This window comes from Diadema antillarum, unplaced genomic scaffold (genome assembly GCF_040938485.1).
Source record: "Diadema antillarum isolate AM-2024a unplaced genomic scaffold, OU_Dant_1.0 seq00001809_RagTag, whole genome shotgun sequence".
Classification (NCBI taxonomy): Eukaryota; Metazoa; Echinodermata; class Echinoidea; order Diadematoida; family Diadematidae; genus Diadema; species Diadema antillarum.
The window spans coordinates 104,611-123,729 of record NW_027272484.1 but is presented as its reverse complement, the minus strand read 5'-3'; the positions used below and the strand labels follow the sequence as shown (position 1 = coordinate 123,729).

Below are 19,119 nucleotides of genomic sequence, written 5' to 3'. Positions count from 1 at the left end.
TGTAGGGAAAAAAGAATGCAGAGATTTAGTGAAATCCTGTGTGGATAGTTTTGGTACAATCAGACCATCAAGTAAAAATTATTACAAAATTCTTATTTATTTTTAATTCCACGTGCTATACCGTCTTTATAGATGGGAACTCTGCACAAATTTGTGATAGCACACTACGAGAATGATTAATAGTAAAGAAATTAATGGTATGTAAGCAGAAATTTTGCAAATTCCTAACTTGTCAAAGTTACACGTTCCCAGATGTACAGGTTGATAATAAATTCCCTTGCCCTCTATAGATGATCAAGTTGGTCGAGAGCCTTTTTGATGTCCTAAAAAAAATGAATTTTGATTTTTTTTTTAAATCCATTTTATTGTTTGATTATTTGCATGAATGAAACTGATGTGTGCAAGCTGGAATGATGCTGTCACATTTTGACACATGCCAATAAATGGTGAATAGAATAATAATAATTCAGAGAACAGGAACTTTTCCAGCTCTCTTTCTCCCCGCTTTCCCTTCCTCCCCCTCTCTCATTGTTTGAAGTTCGCAGTATATCAACAACAGCAACATGTAGGTAAATGATCAATGAGTACATACATGAATGCAAAAATACATGAATGGATACAATAGTATAGGTTTGCACATAAGTCAAGTTAGACAAAATTAAGATACACATATGATGTAAACATTGAACTAAACTGATTTTCCGGCAAGAACATATTACATGTATGTAAAACAAAATTAATGAAGAGTTTGTTCGCAAAAACCGATAAGTCCATATTTGCCAAATGGAGACACTTGCGATTAATGGTCAAGAAAAATAAAGAGAATAATAAGACAATTTTTGCTTCTCTTGACCATAACTTGAAAAATGTACCTTTATATTATGTAGTGACCAATAAATCATTTAAAAGGTATTATTTTGTACTTTATGACAGAGACTGTACTTCAAAATCTTCAAAAATGGACTTATCGCCACGGGTTTTTGCGAACAAACTCTTCAAATACAAAATCAGAAAATGAAAAAGAAAGAAAAAGAAGAGAAAGAGAAACGTGCACTATGATTCGGTAAAATTCAAACATACAAGAAAAATCATGAACGGGTACACCTTACATTAATCTCCGAAATTATGTTCCCCAGCCCAAATAAAGAAAGTTGGGATTGAAGGGGAGCTGTGAATGACCCTAGTCCCATGCAACCATTGGCACTATCATGTATACTTTCCATTACCCTCCTCCCCGGTCCGTGAAAAACAACAAGATAATACACATGTTTCGCAATAGAAAACAGAACGCAGAAAGTGTACAATCTTATGTAAGGTATAGGTGAATTGAAAGAGAGGGAAATACACTTTTACTGGAAGCCTGAGCGCAATGTGTGAGCTAGGTTTTGTCAAACCTTTGTTCTTTTTTATGCGATTGTGGTGGATAACCAGAATACAACAGAGACGGATAGAGAAAGAGAGTGAGAAAGTGAAATATTTTGAAATGCACAACCGATAATTAGCAGTAAATATTTTAGCACTAAGTATAGCACAATGCATTTTAGCATCTCACTGAACAATTTTTGTGACAGACAACATTATCAAATCTGCGCATCTCGCACCTCCCGATTTATACACGACCTGTCATTCGACGTAGATTCTGATGACCGTACACACCACCACCGCGCCGCGGTTCGCTCCGACCGTAATGCCGTATTCATTCAATGCATAGATCTACTGCAGTCAGATACGCGGAGTGTAATGGCCAGGGCCTACCATTCCATGGCATGCATAGGTTTTTAAAGATTATGTAATAAAACGGTGTAGATAGGCCTACGGAGTCGCAGACACTCAGCTGCAAGACCGTGTTTTTGTGTACGAATTTGTGATGCGTGGAACTCAATCGTCTTTGGCAGTGTCGTCATTTCACCAGTGAACATGGCAAATATTGCGACAAACAGGATACAACGGGAGTTGAAAGAAGTTATGAGCAGCGACGAGGTACATTTCGAATCGAAACGTTTTCAATGCAAGTGGCATTCAATACACGACTGTAACTTACTGTGCAGTTCTATCTCAGTATCTGGTCTGGATGATTTTTAATCTAGGAAGCTCTTTACTAAAATGCAGCTCTTCTCTTATCTGTCCAACAACGCTAGTTAACTGAGCCCAGTCTGACAATGCGATATTTTTTTTGACACAGTATCCATGCCCATCTCATGATGAAGTAGAAATATTCAGCTAAGAATAGTAAGAATAATGCAAAGATTATCAAATCATGAAGGAAGATGAAGTCATTTCAGACTCTGTTCCATGCATTCTACCTCAATTACTAATGTCAATAAGATCCTCATGCCTTTGGCTTTGCAGATAGGATATAAAATAAAAAAATGGAGGTCCCATGTGTGAGAGAGTCGAACTTGTGCATTCTTAAAATAAGATCCTGAGCGCTTCATTTATTCATCGCAAAGAGCAGGGTGTGTAACCTGGTGAAGTGGTCTGTGTTTCACATCCTCGCTCAACCCTGCATTGCCATTGGAAATGGCCAGATCTAAGTCTGACTTAGACCAATAAAGAAATAATATGAAGTTCTGTGATTTTCGTGCATTGCGAGTTATTTATATTAAAATTATTATATTGGATGGCCATGAATGGGATACCAGGGAATATTGCACGAGTTAGGGCCAATATTGCACGAATCGAAGATGAGTGCAATATTGAACCTAATGAGTGCAATATTCCCTGGTATTCCATGAATCAAGGCCATCCAATAAAGAATATTATCATCTATACAATCAAGTAGAGCAAGCATACACTGCACAAAATTACCTGGCTTCTACTCGTCTTGGAAGTTGAGTCGGCAGTCACATCCCAGCGCTGAAAAGGGGAAGCCCCTAAAACTGCGTATGAAACAAACAAAACTAGCAAGATGTTTGCGCGCTCGTGAATTGTAACAAAATGACGCGCACTAGTAGCAAGCGTTTGCGCATTCAGCAAGCGCTCGCATGATAGATGAGACAGAATTGAATATGGTGTGATCTTGAACGGCAAGTAACAACGGTAGCCTATGGGGAATTAATACGTTGGCCTATGCGTTTCGTTCAATATGCTCTGATATTGAACGATAAAAATTGAGCGGACTACAATACGCGTTTTTATTAAATGCGCCGCTAAAACGCTCTATATTGATCACAGGAAAGTGGAAGCCATGCAGTTATGAGGAAGATGGAAGTTTCTGTATGTTGACATGCACACTTGGCAAAATTAACTGACAAGGTGTTTGCTTTGTAATAGTATGTCTCGCATGTCTCTGTTCCATGGCATGTAATATATATAGTGAACTACTGTAAAACGAGAAATGTTCGCATGCATTTTAATTTCGCGAATTTCGCGAGCGTGAAGATTCGCGAAATTAAAATGCACGCGAAAGTTCTTTTGTACACTATATGCACTGAATGCCAGTGGCAGTTTGCGAAAATTTCATACCGCAAAAAAGGCCGTCGGCTCCAATTCTCGAAAAATTCATGCCGCGAATATATCATGTTTTACAGTATAATGTGCACTGTACATACATGGAGTTGGTTTAATACTTATGTACAAGTGAAAAAGCTACAGTTTACCTTAGCAAACCATTTGTTTATAATTAATGATTGGATACTATTCTGCCAAGTGGCAAAGTTGGAGCAAGGGGCGATGAAAAACCAAGAATAGATGATCATGGTTCCAGTTGTTAAACCAAACAAATCACATTACATTGTTAATTAGATTTATAAATACTAACCCAGCTTCAGTGCTTCAAATTAGTTCAAAAATGTGAATTAGGGATAGAACAACCAATATGAAAATGTTGCTCAGTTTAATCGATGTTAATTACATGTATTATAAAATGTTAACTGTGAACAATAATTTTATCGAAATTGTTTCCAGAATATTTAAACTGTCTACAGTTATGGCTTATTGAGAAAAATAGCGATATCTCCTTAGGCCTATATCTTGGCTTCATGTTGCAAAATTTGTATATGGTATGGATGCAACTGACCTACACATATGCATCAAATGTGATGACTTGAACATTTCTTAAATCACTGCTCCCAATGTTAAACAGTGTCAGTGGCTTGAATGTTTGATAGAGCAACATTCTAAATGTGGTAGAGTGATTTCACAATATCTTGCTTCACTAAATAAACCCTGTGAGAAATGATAATTTGTTAGAGTAAGTTTTTATGTCTAGAAAGAAGTCTTGCAGCCCAAGTTCATTGCTGGAAGCAAAATATAGCAGTTATGTTACAAAACCTGTCAATCATGCAACTCTGAAGTGATAATGACAGTTAATCCCTTTTAGAATTAATGCACTCATCTTACAGTAGTTTCGTATGTGGATGTTGGCACCTAATCAACTTTGTGAGTGCTCATGTATGTACACTTGTTGTAGTAGAAGTTCTAGGGTCTGTTGCACAAATATGCTGCTGATAGACCTTGAAATCAGAGCTCTGCATGTTGTGCCCATTTATTTACACATCATGTTCTTCTTTTACAAAATTCTCAATTCTTTCCTGATGTAGAGGGGTCACAGTTACAGTATACATGGTGTATACTTATAAGTTGTGTATTTTTCCACCATCTAGCCATTGAAGTAACAGATTCGTACAACTTCCCTGATAGCGAATTGTACTGTATTTTGCCCAGGCAAGTGGTCGGGTTTGTTAGAACCTCGAGGAAGTTGATAATATCATTATGTAAGACTATTTTATGTTTACAGACTTTTTTTTTTAATGTGTTTTTGTTTGCTTTTGCTGTGAACAACTTTTGTTTTGATCTCTATAATGTAAGAAAAAAAAAGTTAACCTGTATATGTTGTATTTGTTGATAATTGTTGTGTTTCAGTCATAATACCATGAGCTCAATATCTTGGAAGTTTGGGATGTATTTAGTCTGTCAGTAAACCTTTCCAGCATACAGTCAAATACAAATTTAATTCTAACCAGCCAGGAACATGATAGTTGATGTTGTATTGTTTTAATATCAATGCCAAGGAGTTCTTGAATCCTGACGGATCGATACTGTGCAATTTTTCATTTCTTTTCTAAAATTTGTCCCAAGGCCATCAAGAACCAGATCAAGATAGTTCTACCCATGGATGATGACTACTCGGAGCTCCAAGGTGAAATCATAGGGCCACCGGACACGCCCTACGAGGGGGGCAGATTCAAACTTCACATCAAAGTTCCTGAGACGTACCCCTTCAATCCTCCTCAGGTAATGAGAGGGAAAAAAATAAAACAACAACAACAATGACAACAACAACAATGAACACAACAACAACAACAGCAACAATAACGACAACGACAACGAAAACAACATCAATAACAAAAACAAGCCAGTTTTTTAGTTCCTCTTTGTGCATGAGCAGAAAAATGCAGTTTGTCCCACCAGGCATGTTGGTTTATAAACTCTGAGATAAAGCGTCAGTGACGTCCCGTGGTACTGTAAAACCAGAAAGAGCTGTGGTATGACACTTTCACGAATTGGAGCCAACAGCCCTTTTTTCGGCATGAAACTTTTTCAAGTTGCCGCTGGCATTCAGCGTATTGTATTAAAACAACAAATTCCGCCTGCATTTTACTTGTGAACCTTGGTTCCCTGCAAAATTTGTGAAAGTTTCATGCAAGGGAAAATTCCTGGCTTTACAGTATTTAAAGATTGTTCCTGTTAGCTTTATAAATCATGCTTGCCAGCACATCCACATGACAGCAAGCTTGGTATTTGGCAATGTTAATAGAAAATTTTTTTTCATACATTCAGTAAAAATATGCTGAAATGGATGCTTCCCCTTGTTTATATTGATCGACCATTCTTGCCACCTGGTCCCCCATGCAAGTTCATTCTTTTATTGAACATGATTGATGAATGAAAGCAAGAGAATATTGATCAGAAGGGTGAAGGTTGAGGTGTGAATTTTCTTCAATTGATTGATGAATTCCATAAATTGTTACACCATCGGGCAAGCTCATACACTCAGTCACTTTGAAGACAGATGAGTTGCATAACCAACAGGGGGAAAAAAAAATCTTGTTTGTACTAATGTGGGCATGAGCTATTAGCTCATGCCCACATTAGTACAAACTCCTAACTGGCTAATTATTTCATGACCAAGGTGTCACTGTGCTATTCCTTTTCTCCAACCACCATTTTGACAGCCTTTGCTGAGTGCATGTGATAAATACCATCACCCATTAAAATGGCTAATGAGTAATGAATGAAATTTTTGTTTGCCTGTACATCCTATCATACGCTTACCAATTAGTACCTGGAGGTTGCAATGTGAACCTTTACTTTCTTAAAAAAAAGGGAGCAGTGGTTTTCACTATGTAATCTGAGATTAAATTACAGAGTAAAGTGATCCAGGGATGACATAAACCATGCACATTTTTTTTTTTTTTCATGCACCCAAACTCTGCACACTCCCCGCATTCCTACACACATTCAGAACATAAGAAAAGGAGAAATGATAGTCTGTGGCAACATTTAAAAGCAACAGAGGGTCATCAAAGTTTGTGGTGTCCTGTATTGATCCCCCTCAGGACTCATTTATGATGAATGTATGGCAAAACCTGTATAGATGAAATGTTTAAGTTACATATCAGTTTGTACACTGGTGACTGTATTGTTGTCACCTCCAGTTGTTGCTGCAAGTGTTATCAATATGTTGCAGTTGTCATCAATACACATTTTCAACTAATGTTAGATACAACGCTTGTGTATCTGCCCATAATATTAACAGAAGAAGAAGAAAAAGAGGAAGAAGAAGAAAAAAAAAAGGAGTATGACACATGGATTGATGTCAATAATTGTTTCATGTATCCTACTAATCTATCCTTTGGCTTAAAAGATGTTCATGCTAAAAGTTCTATATGTATAAACGACACACACTGAAGAGGCTACCCTGGATTTAAAAAAAAAAAAAAAAAAAAACATTATTATTAAACTGTGATTGTCTGTTACTCAAATATGTAGCTGATAATGATGAGAATATTTCAACAATACTGAAACAGCAAAGTTATTAATTGGTTTACATAAAGACAGATGTAATTTTTATAACATATTTATTGAATCCGCTGACATGTGATGACGCGAGAGTACAACACATGCCCATTTCCTTGTCCACCAGAATTTTGAATACATGTATATGGGTAGGATATTAAATAGGTAGTTGTAGAAATTGTGGGCTGTTTATATCCCAGTTTTGTGGACTGAAAGTGATTCGTAATGATTGTGAATAAAAGAGAGAATGGCAACACACACACACACACTGACAGAGTATGGAATTGTATGGAACATTGATCAGGAAATAAGTAGTATGCAAAGCAGGAAAACAAAGATGGTTGTGTTTTGTACTTTCAGGGTTTTGCACTCATAAGGAAAGTGTAACACAAACTAAAACAAGAACAACTTACATACATTTTGTTTGACCATGAGAAAAAAAAAAACTTCTTTATTTCATTTATTTTGTTGTTGAAAATGTACAATTTTTTTATTTATTCTGCTAGAGAGGTGCAACAATGTTGAGCCAGGCCTTTGTTTCCAATAAGTGACCCTTACATTCCACGCATGCTTAGTACCCTGGGGGAAAACTACATTAACAACAAGACAAAATACACACACACACACACGCAAAGATGGTGTCTTATTTCCTTTTCATTTTGTGATAGTCTTATACAAAGTGATCTCGAATCAATGATTTTGCCAAAATTATCAAAATAGAAAAAAACAGAGAGTCCTTAAATATTTGCTTTGTTTACTTTTTTTTCAGGTTTTGAGGCAAAATATCCCCCAGCTTATTGCCAGAGTGTTTCTGTTTCATAGTGTAGCTATTTAGTGCATAATGGCCTTCAATGCTCAGTTACCAGGCACTATAAAGCACTAAAAGCCCTCTTCCTGGGCGCTCCAAGTAGCTTCGATGTATATCCTTCTCAGATCTTTGGTAGGTAATTTGAATACTATCAGAACATTCACAGAGCCACATCTGAGATTGAATTGTGTTATCATTTGGCACCATACAAGTATTTTAAAATCTTGTCAATGTTTATTTCCTCGTGATGCCATAGATCCCTTTGTTGATGAACATTTTTGAAAGGAATATGAAAATCATACAAGTAGCTGTGCATGAAATGATAGTGACACGTCAGCCACTTTACAGTATCGAGTACTTCTCAGACTGCAGTATGCCTGGTTCTCTGTATACACACTCTTGTATAAATGCTTTACAAATGAGGACTGTCATTGGTGTTGGTGCTACACATGCACTTCATGGTGGTTTTATTTTGGCAGAGCTACCAAGTCCCATGCATTCTGGGTGAGACTCGTGCATTTAGGATCCGTCTCACGATCTCACGCATGGCACCCATTTTTCTCACGCATTGGGACATATAAATCAAAGGATTATGTGATAGTTGCAATTAAAGGTATATTTTCCTTTTGTCTTTCAAAATAAGTAAAAAAATAGTCACTTAAGTATGCGCCAGATTGCACCGTTAAGAGCTAAAATTTGAAAAAAGCTCCCTACTGTGGAGGGGGAAACCCCCCTCCCCACGCTTGGTTGCTTTGCCCCCTCGCTCGCGCGCATGCGCACGCGCCGAGACGCCGAGTGATGGAAATCTCACTCATAAAATTTTTTTGAACGTGGCATCTCTGTTTTGGGAATGTCTTGAGTTGACTGATAATTAGCAAAAATTGTCAATATGCCAAAAATGATACCTCCTATATAAAGAATGAAAATATACACTCTGCAAGGTGGGTAGTACTAACTCTTTTCTCCAAAAAGGGTAATATGGCCTACATTGTACTTATTCCCCATTGCTGTGGTGTTCAGTTGTAAATCCTGACAAAATGGTCCTACAAGTTCCCATCCACAAAAGATTGTCCATGTGAAACACAATGGCATACATGGTATATATTTCACAAATTGTTTGAGTCGACTAATGTTGACAGAATTCCCCATGTGCCTCTCATAACGCAAATGGGTAATTCCATGAAGTTGGGGCAGTGTCCATGTAGCATCGTGATATTTGAAAAATACATTTCAGCATAACTCAATATTAATCATGCTATACATTTATTGTTTGTAGGCTTTACATTTGCATTGAGGCCACACATTTTCCGGGAAATTTTGTGCCATTCAGACTCAATTTTGATGAAGTTATTAAACAATATGTAACGGTGTCCTGTAGCATCGGGACGTGTCCATGTAGCATCGTGATATTTTAAAATTTGGTCCTAAGAGACAAATTATGGCAATTAGCTTGACCAAAATTTGATGCAATATGCATATTTACTACATTAGTCAGATAGCTAAATATCTCAAATTTCCTGTACACAGTTTTAATTCTAAAAGAAAATTACAAAATGTATCACGATGCTACGTGGTGTCCTTTTTTGTTACATTTGGTGGACACCGCGTAGCATAGTGACACATTGTGTAAATTTTCTTGTAAAAGTAAAACTGTGGAAAGGAAAGTTAAGATATTTAGCTATCTGACTAATCTAGTAATTATGCATATTATATCAAATTTTGGTCAAGCTAATTGCATTAATTTGTCTTTTAGGACCAGATTTTAACTATCACGATGCTACATGGACACGTCACGATGCTACAGGACACCGTTACATTTTTTTAAGATAACTTCATCAAAATTGAGTCTGAATGGCACAAAATTTCCAGGAAAATGTATGGTCTCAATACAAATGTAAAGCCTATAAACAATATATGTATAGCATAATTAGTATTGAGTTATGCTAAAATGTAACACTTTGTGCCCCAACTTCACGGAATTACCCAAATGCAATATATCTACTCCTCAGCGCAAAATTGCTTGTTATGCAGCCTAAAAGGGGATGATAGCTATTTCTCATTATGGCACTGCAGTTTTGTATCTGCAAACTCCACCACTTACAAAATTGTTTTACAAGTCCAAATTCACAAAATATTCTCATACATATAGCTAGATATATGGCACATGTGTACAGTACAGTATCCCTGAGCTGAACCTCCACAGCAAGTGTCACTTCAAATGATATGTTCCTCAGGAATTGAACACAGAATAGGAGTGACTATTTTGTATACTATACATGAATTTGTCACAATCAGTTGTCACTAATGCACCCTGGATCTCTTCCCAAACCTTTTTCTTGAACCGGGCAGGTGAAATTTGTGACCAAGATCTGGCACCCGAACATTAGTTCGGTTACGGGGGCCATCTGTCTGGACATCCTGAAGGACCAGTGGGCGGCGGCCATGACCCTTCGCACTGTCCTGCTCTCCCTCCAGGCACTACTGGCTGATGCGGAGCCCGATGACCCCCAGGATGCAGTGGTGGCCAAACAAGTGAGTGTTTAGTGCAGACTATCAGTATAATTATTTCTGGATGTAGCAAAAACGCCCTCATCATGAAGCCAGGGACAGTATGAAAAGTGCTATGATAGACCATTCCTGTCACCTGGTCCCCCATGCAAGTTCATTCTTTTATTGAACATGATCAATGAATGAAAGCAAAAGAATATTAATCAGAGGGGTGAAGGTTGAGGTGTGAAAAAAAAAAAAAGTGTTCCATTCATTCGTGTCGGTATATATTCAGCTCGCGTGTGTGTGGATATGTGTCATTTGCACACTATGGTAAATATGTGTGCTTATTTTACGTACAGTCTGTCCACAATTACATGTGTACAGAATGTCAACATGCACAATGAATGGGAGCACCTCATCTACGTACTTCCGGTAGCTTTAAAGTTGTGCATGCGGCAGTGTATAGCGTGCACATGAGTATTTCTATTAAGTGTGTTCAAGTTGACATTTTAAGGGAAATTCTATCCTGATGTCATAATGTTTTGGATTAAAGCAGAAAAATCAAAGAAGTAGATCTGTGAAAATATGGGGGGGGGGGGGAACAGACACATCAAAAAAGGATTTTTTTTTTTTTCAGACCTGTTCTTGGCATGTAATAAGAGTAATACTTCGTTGCATTATCCTCCTCAGCAGATACAGTGTAGGTTCTGTTTGTGCCCAAATATGTGAGAAAAATGAAAATAACAGAAATTTTGTGTACAAACCATATGGAAAGCTGCTTATCACCCACATCATACAGAGTTACCTATTTGTCTTTAATACTCTCTATTCCATTTGAGATCACCATTTTATGTTTTTCCCCCAAATTTTTCATTGATGTACATAATACTGCTCTGATTTTCTTCTTATTATCTTACTAAGCAACATTATACCGGGATGAAATTTCCCTTTAATAACAGAAAAAAAAAATTGATGAACAGGTTGGTAGAAGTTTCAGCAAAAGTTTACATTAGGTACTAAAGACATTTATGGCAATTTATGAGTTTCACATAATGTTGTAATTTCCCCCCTAAAAGTCATCAGTACCAAGTTATTGCGACATAATGAAATATTTATGCAAAGGATATTGGTTTGGATTTTGTCGTTTTTGTTTTTGTGCAACCTGATAACCAATTTTATGTGAAGGATACAATTTTATTTATTTGTTCTTTTCATGTCAAACAAGAAGTTAAGTGAAAATGTTTTTGCAGTTCTGTGGGAGGAGAGTGAGACCATGACATCCTGACTTCATCCAATTTGCATATAGTGCTTGCTGCAGGCATCAGTAGGGAGCTTTAGATCTGCAGGCATCAGTAGGGAGCCTTAGATCTGCAGGCGTCAGTAGGGAGCTTTAGATCTGCAGGCGTCGGTAGGGAGCTTTAGATCTGCAGGCGTCGGTAGGGAGCTTTAGATCTGCAGGCGTCGGTAGGGAGCTTTAGATCTGCAGGCATCAGTAGGGAGCTTTAGATCTGCAGGCATCAGTAGGGAGCTTTAGATCTGCAGGCGTCGGTAGGGAGCCTTAGATCTGCAGGCGTCAGTAGGGAGCTTTAGATCTGCAGGCGTCGGTAGGGAGCTTTAGATCTGCAGGCGTCGGTAGGGAGCTTTAGATCTGCAGGCGTCGGTAGGGAGCTTTAGATCTGCAGGCGTCGGTAGGGAGCTTTAGATCTGCAGGCGTCGGTAGGGAGCTCTTAGATCTGTGACGCGGACGTTTATGACAACGATTGCGTTGGCCGTTCCTCCGCTCTCCCTGCGTCATGTTGCAAAGTAGCTTTAGATTACACGAGGACCCAGCCTATACAAAGTTAAATGACACTCCCATCGGATCATCACATCAAGTACTAGTAGCTCTCTGCGTTGTGAATTTAAGCGGACGCAAAAGTAACCCAGAACTGACAGTTCAAACTCAGACAACATGAGGTCAATTTTCATAAGCAAATTTACACGTGCGCAGGACAGATTTGGTTATCTAAAATCTAAAACTCCCTATTTTGTTATATAAAAACATGTGAAACATTATAATTCTACAGCTCTATTATTTTAGGTCCAATTCTGATGAAACCTCCAGTTTCCACCAATTTTGTTCGTGTGATCGTGCTGTGAAGTCACAAGGGCCACCATGAACATGGTGTTTGCACTTAACACTTATCTCTGTGCATCCTAAAAGACGTATTACACTTTGAGTGTAGGAAAACCGCATCACAATCTTGTATCAGATTTGAAACACATGTGAAAGACAAGGTTTTTGAAGATCGCCTGAATCCATACCAACCACACCGTCAATATTAAATCTGTCAGCCTGCCGCTTTTCAAAGTGGCTGTCTTTCAAGTGACCGTGCTGTTGTACATTGTAGGAAATGTCCTGTGTAGTCGTCAATGACGATGCAAAGTAGTTCAAGTGTCCTTGAAAGCATAGTTTCATTTATGACACAAGAACATCAATAAACACTATACATGTAGACAAACAATATTCAGTGCAGTGTTGAAATGTATGCTACCATATAGATTCAGGAAGTCCTACTTGTATTTATTTAAATGAGCTTGATAGACAGTTTGACTATTCATGCAACTGCCTTTGCTGCTGCTGCCGATGATAATGTTGATAATGATAATAATGATGAAGATGATGTCTTCTTTATGTTGCACCATTGCTATAGGAGGAAGTTTTTTTATTTTGTTTTGTTTTCAAACATTTATATGGATTCATCATGAGTACCGATAGAACAGGAAGCACTGGTGAAAGTGAGGAATATAAGACAGTCCATTCAAAAGTCATAAATTTTAAAAGTTTAGATTGATTTTATGTGTTGCAATCTCTGGATTGCACCAATTCATGATGTCACAATAGTAAAGCGATATACAGAGCATGTGAAATTGTAGGTATTTCACCAAAATCTTCAAATTTCAGGATTACTACATGGTATATCAAAAGAGCCCCTCTCACCTCAATATACAGTGTATCTCAATGATCGAAAATGTGTACTTTCAGAAAAAAAAACCCCCACAAATTGTGAAATTTCTTTTCATTTGTAAATGTCGTTGTACTACTGAGACATCCCAATTTGTCTTGCAGATCCTGTCTATAGAGGTCAGCACATGACTTAAACTTGACCAATACTTTTTAAGTTCAGGACTATGGACAAAATTTTTCAGTTTTCCTCATACTTTGACTGAGCTTTATATAGTCAATTTAATTACTATGTGTATGGAGAAATCCCCCTCCCCCCCCCCCTCCCCAGTAATTCAGTCCTGCTTTCCCTGAAGCATTATTTATGTGTACATTCACAGAAAAGAATGAAACTGAGAGAAACAAAATTTCCCCTTAGTGTCACATTTCACCAGCCATTTATATTTGCATTTCATGGACATAACTGTTATGTTTGTTTGTTTTTTTCCACTTGACTTTCCATGGATGTTTTGCCTGAGTTCGCTGCATGTGTTTATTCAATTTCTCTTTTCCGGTGTTTGATAACATTACCTATTAATGGGATACATTCAGGAGGGAAATAAAAGGCTAGTGGGTAAAGCATGTTCATTTTTCACAAGAAACGACAGGAAATAAAATATGCAACAGGAGATTTATGTTTCTTTGGGAATATAAAAGCGAGTGACTATGATAATTATGCAACATATCTCAAACAGTGTGTATTTCTACTATTAGCTTATTTCTTCTACTGTTTAGATTTGTACCAAATTTACCTGTTCCTGGGGGGTGTTTCATAAAGCTGTTCGTAAAGTTACGAACAACTTACGAGCAACTGGTGATCAGTTCTTGTGCTGAATTATGGAAATTCTGATAAGTATAGCACATCAGAACTGATCACCAGTCGCTCATAAGATGTTTGTAACTTTATGAACAGCTTTATGAAACACCCCCAGGGACCAAGGTCTGCCAAGAGAAATGCCATGCTTGAGTACTGTAAAACATGATGTATTCACGGCACGAAATTTTCGTGAATGGGAGCCGACGGCCTTTTTCATGGCAAGAAATTTTCGCGAATTGCCTCTTGCATTCAATGCATATAGTGTAGATAAGAAATTTCGTGTGCATTTTAATTTTGCGAATCTTGGCGCTCGCGAAATTTGCAAAATTAAAATGCACGCGAACATTTCTCGTTTTACAGTAACCCAAACGACAGCTTGCCTTGATTTTAAACATTTCATAGAAATATGTATTTGCTATCAAGATACCGAAAATACCACAGTATGATGATACAGTATGATTTGTATACATGTGTGTATGCAGTGCACACATAATTTGCACTCTGCGTGTATCTGTACATGCGTCAAAATGCAACCTTGTGGGTATATTTATCAGCCATTTCTGGAGAGAAAAGATAAAAGGAGATCGATGTGCCTACTCTGTTTCGTTATTGCCAGTTACTTGCTGTGTTACAAGATTTGTGTGCCTCTCCGCGAAGTGTCGCCAGAGACATTGTGTTTTCTTGATGTCTGTCCATTCATCCTTCCAATTGTAATCAATTTTGTGGACGATGTAATTTAAGAACCATTTGTGATATCCATATGAAACTGTGTATATGTTTTGATTTTGTGTACCAGTCTTTTTCGCTATTATCAAGTGTGTTATTGTTTTCCCCCACCTCTTTCCCATACATACAGTACAAAGATGACCATGAAGAATACATCAAGACCGCGAGGCACTGGACGTCGGTCTATGCAGGGGGTAGCATGAGAAACGGCGAGCTCGAAACAAAGGTCAAAACGATAGTAGAGATGGGATTCGAAGAAGTGAGTGTTTTATTTAGACTTTTTTTTTTATCATTCCAGTTGATGGAGAAGGTTGCTCTCTTTGGCAAATCCTTGAAAACTTACCTGAGCTTTGATTAATATAGGTATGCTGTCTTAATGAATTAGCATGCATTGTCCCGTTGGCATCTTGTTCATGCAAGAGATGTTATTGCCCAGTGTATATTCCTACATTGCTTTTATTACAGACATTTGTCCCTTCTTTTTCTGTTCAATGTAAATCGCAGAGATGTCTAGGAAATCCTACCACGACCATGAATGATAATGGTTTGTCATGTTCAGGCGAAAAGTCTTTTTTTTTGTAAGTTTGGTGCTAGTGTTGGGTGTGGTGTTACCACTTGAGAAGCACTGCTTTATATGACATTTAGAATGTCAAACATGGATGGTTAGATGATAGTTCCCACAACCTACCCTTATGACAATGTTAGAGAGATTACTATGCTTTAACCCTAAAAAGGCTATTTTGGAGGTTTTGAGGACTGGGAAGGGGGGGGGGGGGTGGGGAGGGAGCATGATGGGCCCCCACTAAGATCTTGGCCATGGAATGTCCGATTGTCGCCAAATTAGTCTTGCACCTAGTTTATGACCTGCCCTACAAGAATGCATAGTTAATTTGACTAAAATTACCTTAATTTTAAAACAATTACTGTAATTTTGTGATTAAGGCTAGTTAATTATGTAAATATGCTAATTTTTATGGATTTTTTTGTGCCAATATGATTGTCTATTGACCTCTCAATTATGAATATGTGAAAGAAAGTTGTTAACATGTATTTGTAAGAAAACTAATTGTCTAAGACCAGAAATTAGGTAATTAATTAAACAAAATCAAAATTGTATTTCCATTTCCAGATTTTCTATGTTTTTCTTTGTTCCTATATATATTATGTCTATATTGTTTTAACTTCATATGCTTTTAAATCAGATTTTAATAGCTGAAAAACAGACTGTGCAAGGAAACAAAAGTAACACAGAATCTTGCAAAACCTCATTCATTTTACACATAAACACATACAAATACACCATTTTTGACTTGACGTGTGACCGTAAAATGCTATGTAACACCATTACCGCTGCAAGTATATACGCAAATTAGGTATCAAAAAATGCATAAGACTAGAAAGAAAAAAGTCATGAAGTCTCAGGGTGAGATCTTGTAAATTCTGGAAGTAATCCCAAAACATGATGGCCCTCCCAGTCTTTTTAGGGTTAAAGCACTGTACACCATGCTTACAAAGTATAATGTGATGAGTCACATACTTGATGGAGTTCTGACCATATGCCACTTTCCGTAGATATTGGTTTACCTCAAAGTAGCAAAGACGTAACTGCTTGCCATAATTTCTATCATTCTCCCCTGTTTGTTTCCCCACGATAGACGTGTGCGAGAGAGGCACTATCGTCGTCATGTTGGGACATCGAGAAGGCTATCGAGAGTCTGACCAGTTGAAAGCGGCTCCCTCGCCCGTCTTCTCTTGGATTTGTTTTCTTGTTTATATTTAAGAATTTCTTTCATGGGCCATTGGATAGTGGACGATAGTTGGCCCGTGGCTTTTGCCAAAAAAAAAAAAAAAGAAATGAAAAAAAAAAAGAGAGAGAAATATTGGGCTGCATCGTGAAAGTAATCCCTCGTCTGTGAAAGGGTAGTAACTGAGGGCCAACCAAGGATATGCCAGTGGACCACTGAGGGCGCCCTTCTGATCGTGTGACCCGTATCGAGTTCTGTCCATCTCCCTGTGCCAGTCCGGCGTGGATGATGTGGATCACTGAATGACGGGCTTTTGTGGGAATTGATTTAGGAACGGAGAGCTTGAAATCAGAGGCACAAAGACACTACCAGACTTCTATCTTAAATTGATTTTTTTTTAATTGAATCTTCATGTACCATGCTTAATAGGGAGGGGGAGAAGTGGTATGAAGGAGGAGGGAATGTGATGCTAATATAAAGTGGAGGAATGTTAGAACCCAAGTTTTCATTCTCAATCATAGTGCAGTGAAACAGAAGCTACCTTCCTGGAAAGCATACATGAAGAGATCCTTGTGGTCTGTGATGGAGGCAGTGGCCAATCGAATCTGTCATTATTGTTTGCGTGTGATCAGTGACCAACAGAGTGTAGGACAGCTGCAGCTGTTAACATAGCATTGATAGTTTTTTCCAGTCAGTGATAATAATAATTGTTGTAATGAATCGAAAACTTCGAGACAGCAGTCGAGACAGCCAAACCTAGGCTGTGGAGATGGTATTATTGTGTGGCACGGAAGGGAATCAGTTATTAGCAAATGTCACACTGTTTATCTGGTATACTTTATTGTTGGCTCTTATTTCAAAATCAGATATTTCTGTCACTGTACCTCTGCAGAGGAGATATTGATGATTCTTGTAGTTGCTCAGGGGAGCATTTCATGAAGCGTTTTGTCAGATATTTTTTCTGACAAAATTTGCTCTCAGCCAATTAGATGCAAGAAGATTTCAGTAGCTCATAACAGTTTGTCAGAACAAAAAAAAAATTTCTGAAAAAGCACCTCATAAAGTGCTCCCTTGGTATCAGCCTTTGCAGGGAACAGCAGTGGCAGTGAATTGTACATTATAAAGGACTCTTGGTTTGGTGAAGTCTTGCCACAAAAAACTGCTGTTATCCAGTTTCCTAGTGATTGCTACATCAGAAGACTTAGTAAAATCTAACATAGTATTTTGAATTCTTATCCAACTATGTAAAACTTGATATGATCTCTTGCAGTGATTTGTAAATGCAATTCTAACTTTTTAACTCTCAGTGTGAAATTGATTGCTTTCTGTGAACAAAAAGCCTACATCATTCTAATCAAAGGATATTAGATTCAAAGTCGCATTGAGCCAACCAGCCCAGTGTCATGGGGCACCTGAAATATGATTTTCTTCATGTAATACTACAATTTCATGCTGGTTTCAGTCTTGATTGTTTACGACGACAACAAAATCAGAGACAAAAATGGCAGGATCTGTCCTCATGTTGTCTTCAGTGAAGTGCTTGTGGATATGATATGAGGTGCTGCTGCAGTAGAATTTTGCAAACTTGAATCTTAAGTTATTGATGACAAGTAGTCCAGATTGTGTCACAAAAAGTCTTATTATATCCCAAAGCAGCGAAGATTTGGCAAGTCAGCCACTTTGCCATGAAAGCAACTACATCTGTACTTAAACCTGTTGAACACCAGTCCCGGCTAGACTTGGGCGGGTGTCTGTGGGAAATGCATGCTATAGTAAAAATCAGGCCGCCCTCAATAGGTTGATAAAGCCTATAACGATCCTTTAAAGTGTTTGCTGCTGCCGGTAGTGGTTGCCCAGCTTGCTCCGCATGTATGTCTGTTTTTAAATCCATCTGAATACACCCCTCCCTTGCCCCTCCTTCACCCCTCACCTTCTGCCCACTTATTTCCCCGCCTGCCCAGCCCCCCTGTCAGTGTTCAGATTTTACCATCAACAGTTAGATGCCATACCTAGAACTCATCATGCGGCTCTAAAATAGGAATAGAAAAGTAGAGGTTTTACTCCTCCATGTGTCATTGTGCTTGTTTTTTAAAGGTTGCATCAACTCCACATGACAGCCTCTGTGATCCGTACCATAGTAGCCCACTGTTTGATCCACCTCAAGTAGTATTATGTTATCTATGTCATCAAAGTCACATCTGAACGGATATGTTTGGGTCCCTCATATTCATTGTGTCGGATGTGCTAGTGATAGGACATATTCTTTATGTCACCATTTCGATTTATTTTTAAATTCTTTTATTTGCGCAATGTCCGCCACATGAGAATGTAACAGTATCGTGCATAGATTATCCTAGGTTTTTAAAGCAGGAAGTAGCGTAGACTAAGTAAAAGTAGTTTATACATAGTTCTAAACTAGACTGCTCCATACTTGTAGTCAATTTTGTATTTCTATCATTTATAAAAAATGAAAGACAAAAAAGTTGATGTAAATTTTGTGTATATTTGTTAGGTCAGTACTGCCGATACT

The 19,119-nt window shown here is 37.9% G+C and overlaps 1 protein-coding gene across 1 annotated transcript; it reads left to right on the top strand.

Moving 5' to 3' along the window:
• The first annotated feature begins 1,749 nt into the window (after positions 1–1,749).
• On the top strand, positions 1,750–16,947 carry LOC139712467 (ubiquitin-conjugating enzyme E2 K-like). Its single transcript, XM_071624283.1, has 5 exons — positions 1,750–1,980; positions 5,080–5,235; positions 10,178–10,360; positions 14,975–15,103; positions 16,500–16,947. Exons 1-5 carry the CDS (start codon positions 1,918–1,920, stop codon positions 16,569–16,571), a joined length of 603 nt encoding a protein of 200 aa, XP_071480384.1. The 5' UTR covers positions 1,750–1,917; the 3' UTR covers positions 16,572–16,947.
• The last annotated feature ends 2,172 nt before the right edge of the window (positions 16,948–19,119 follow it).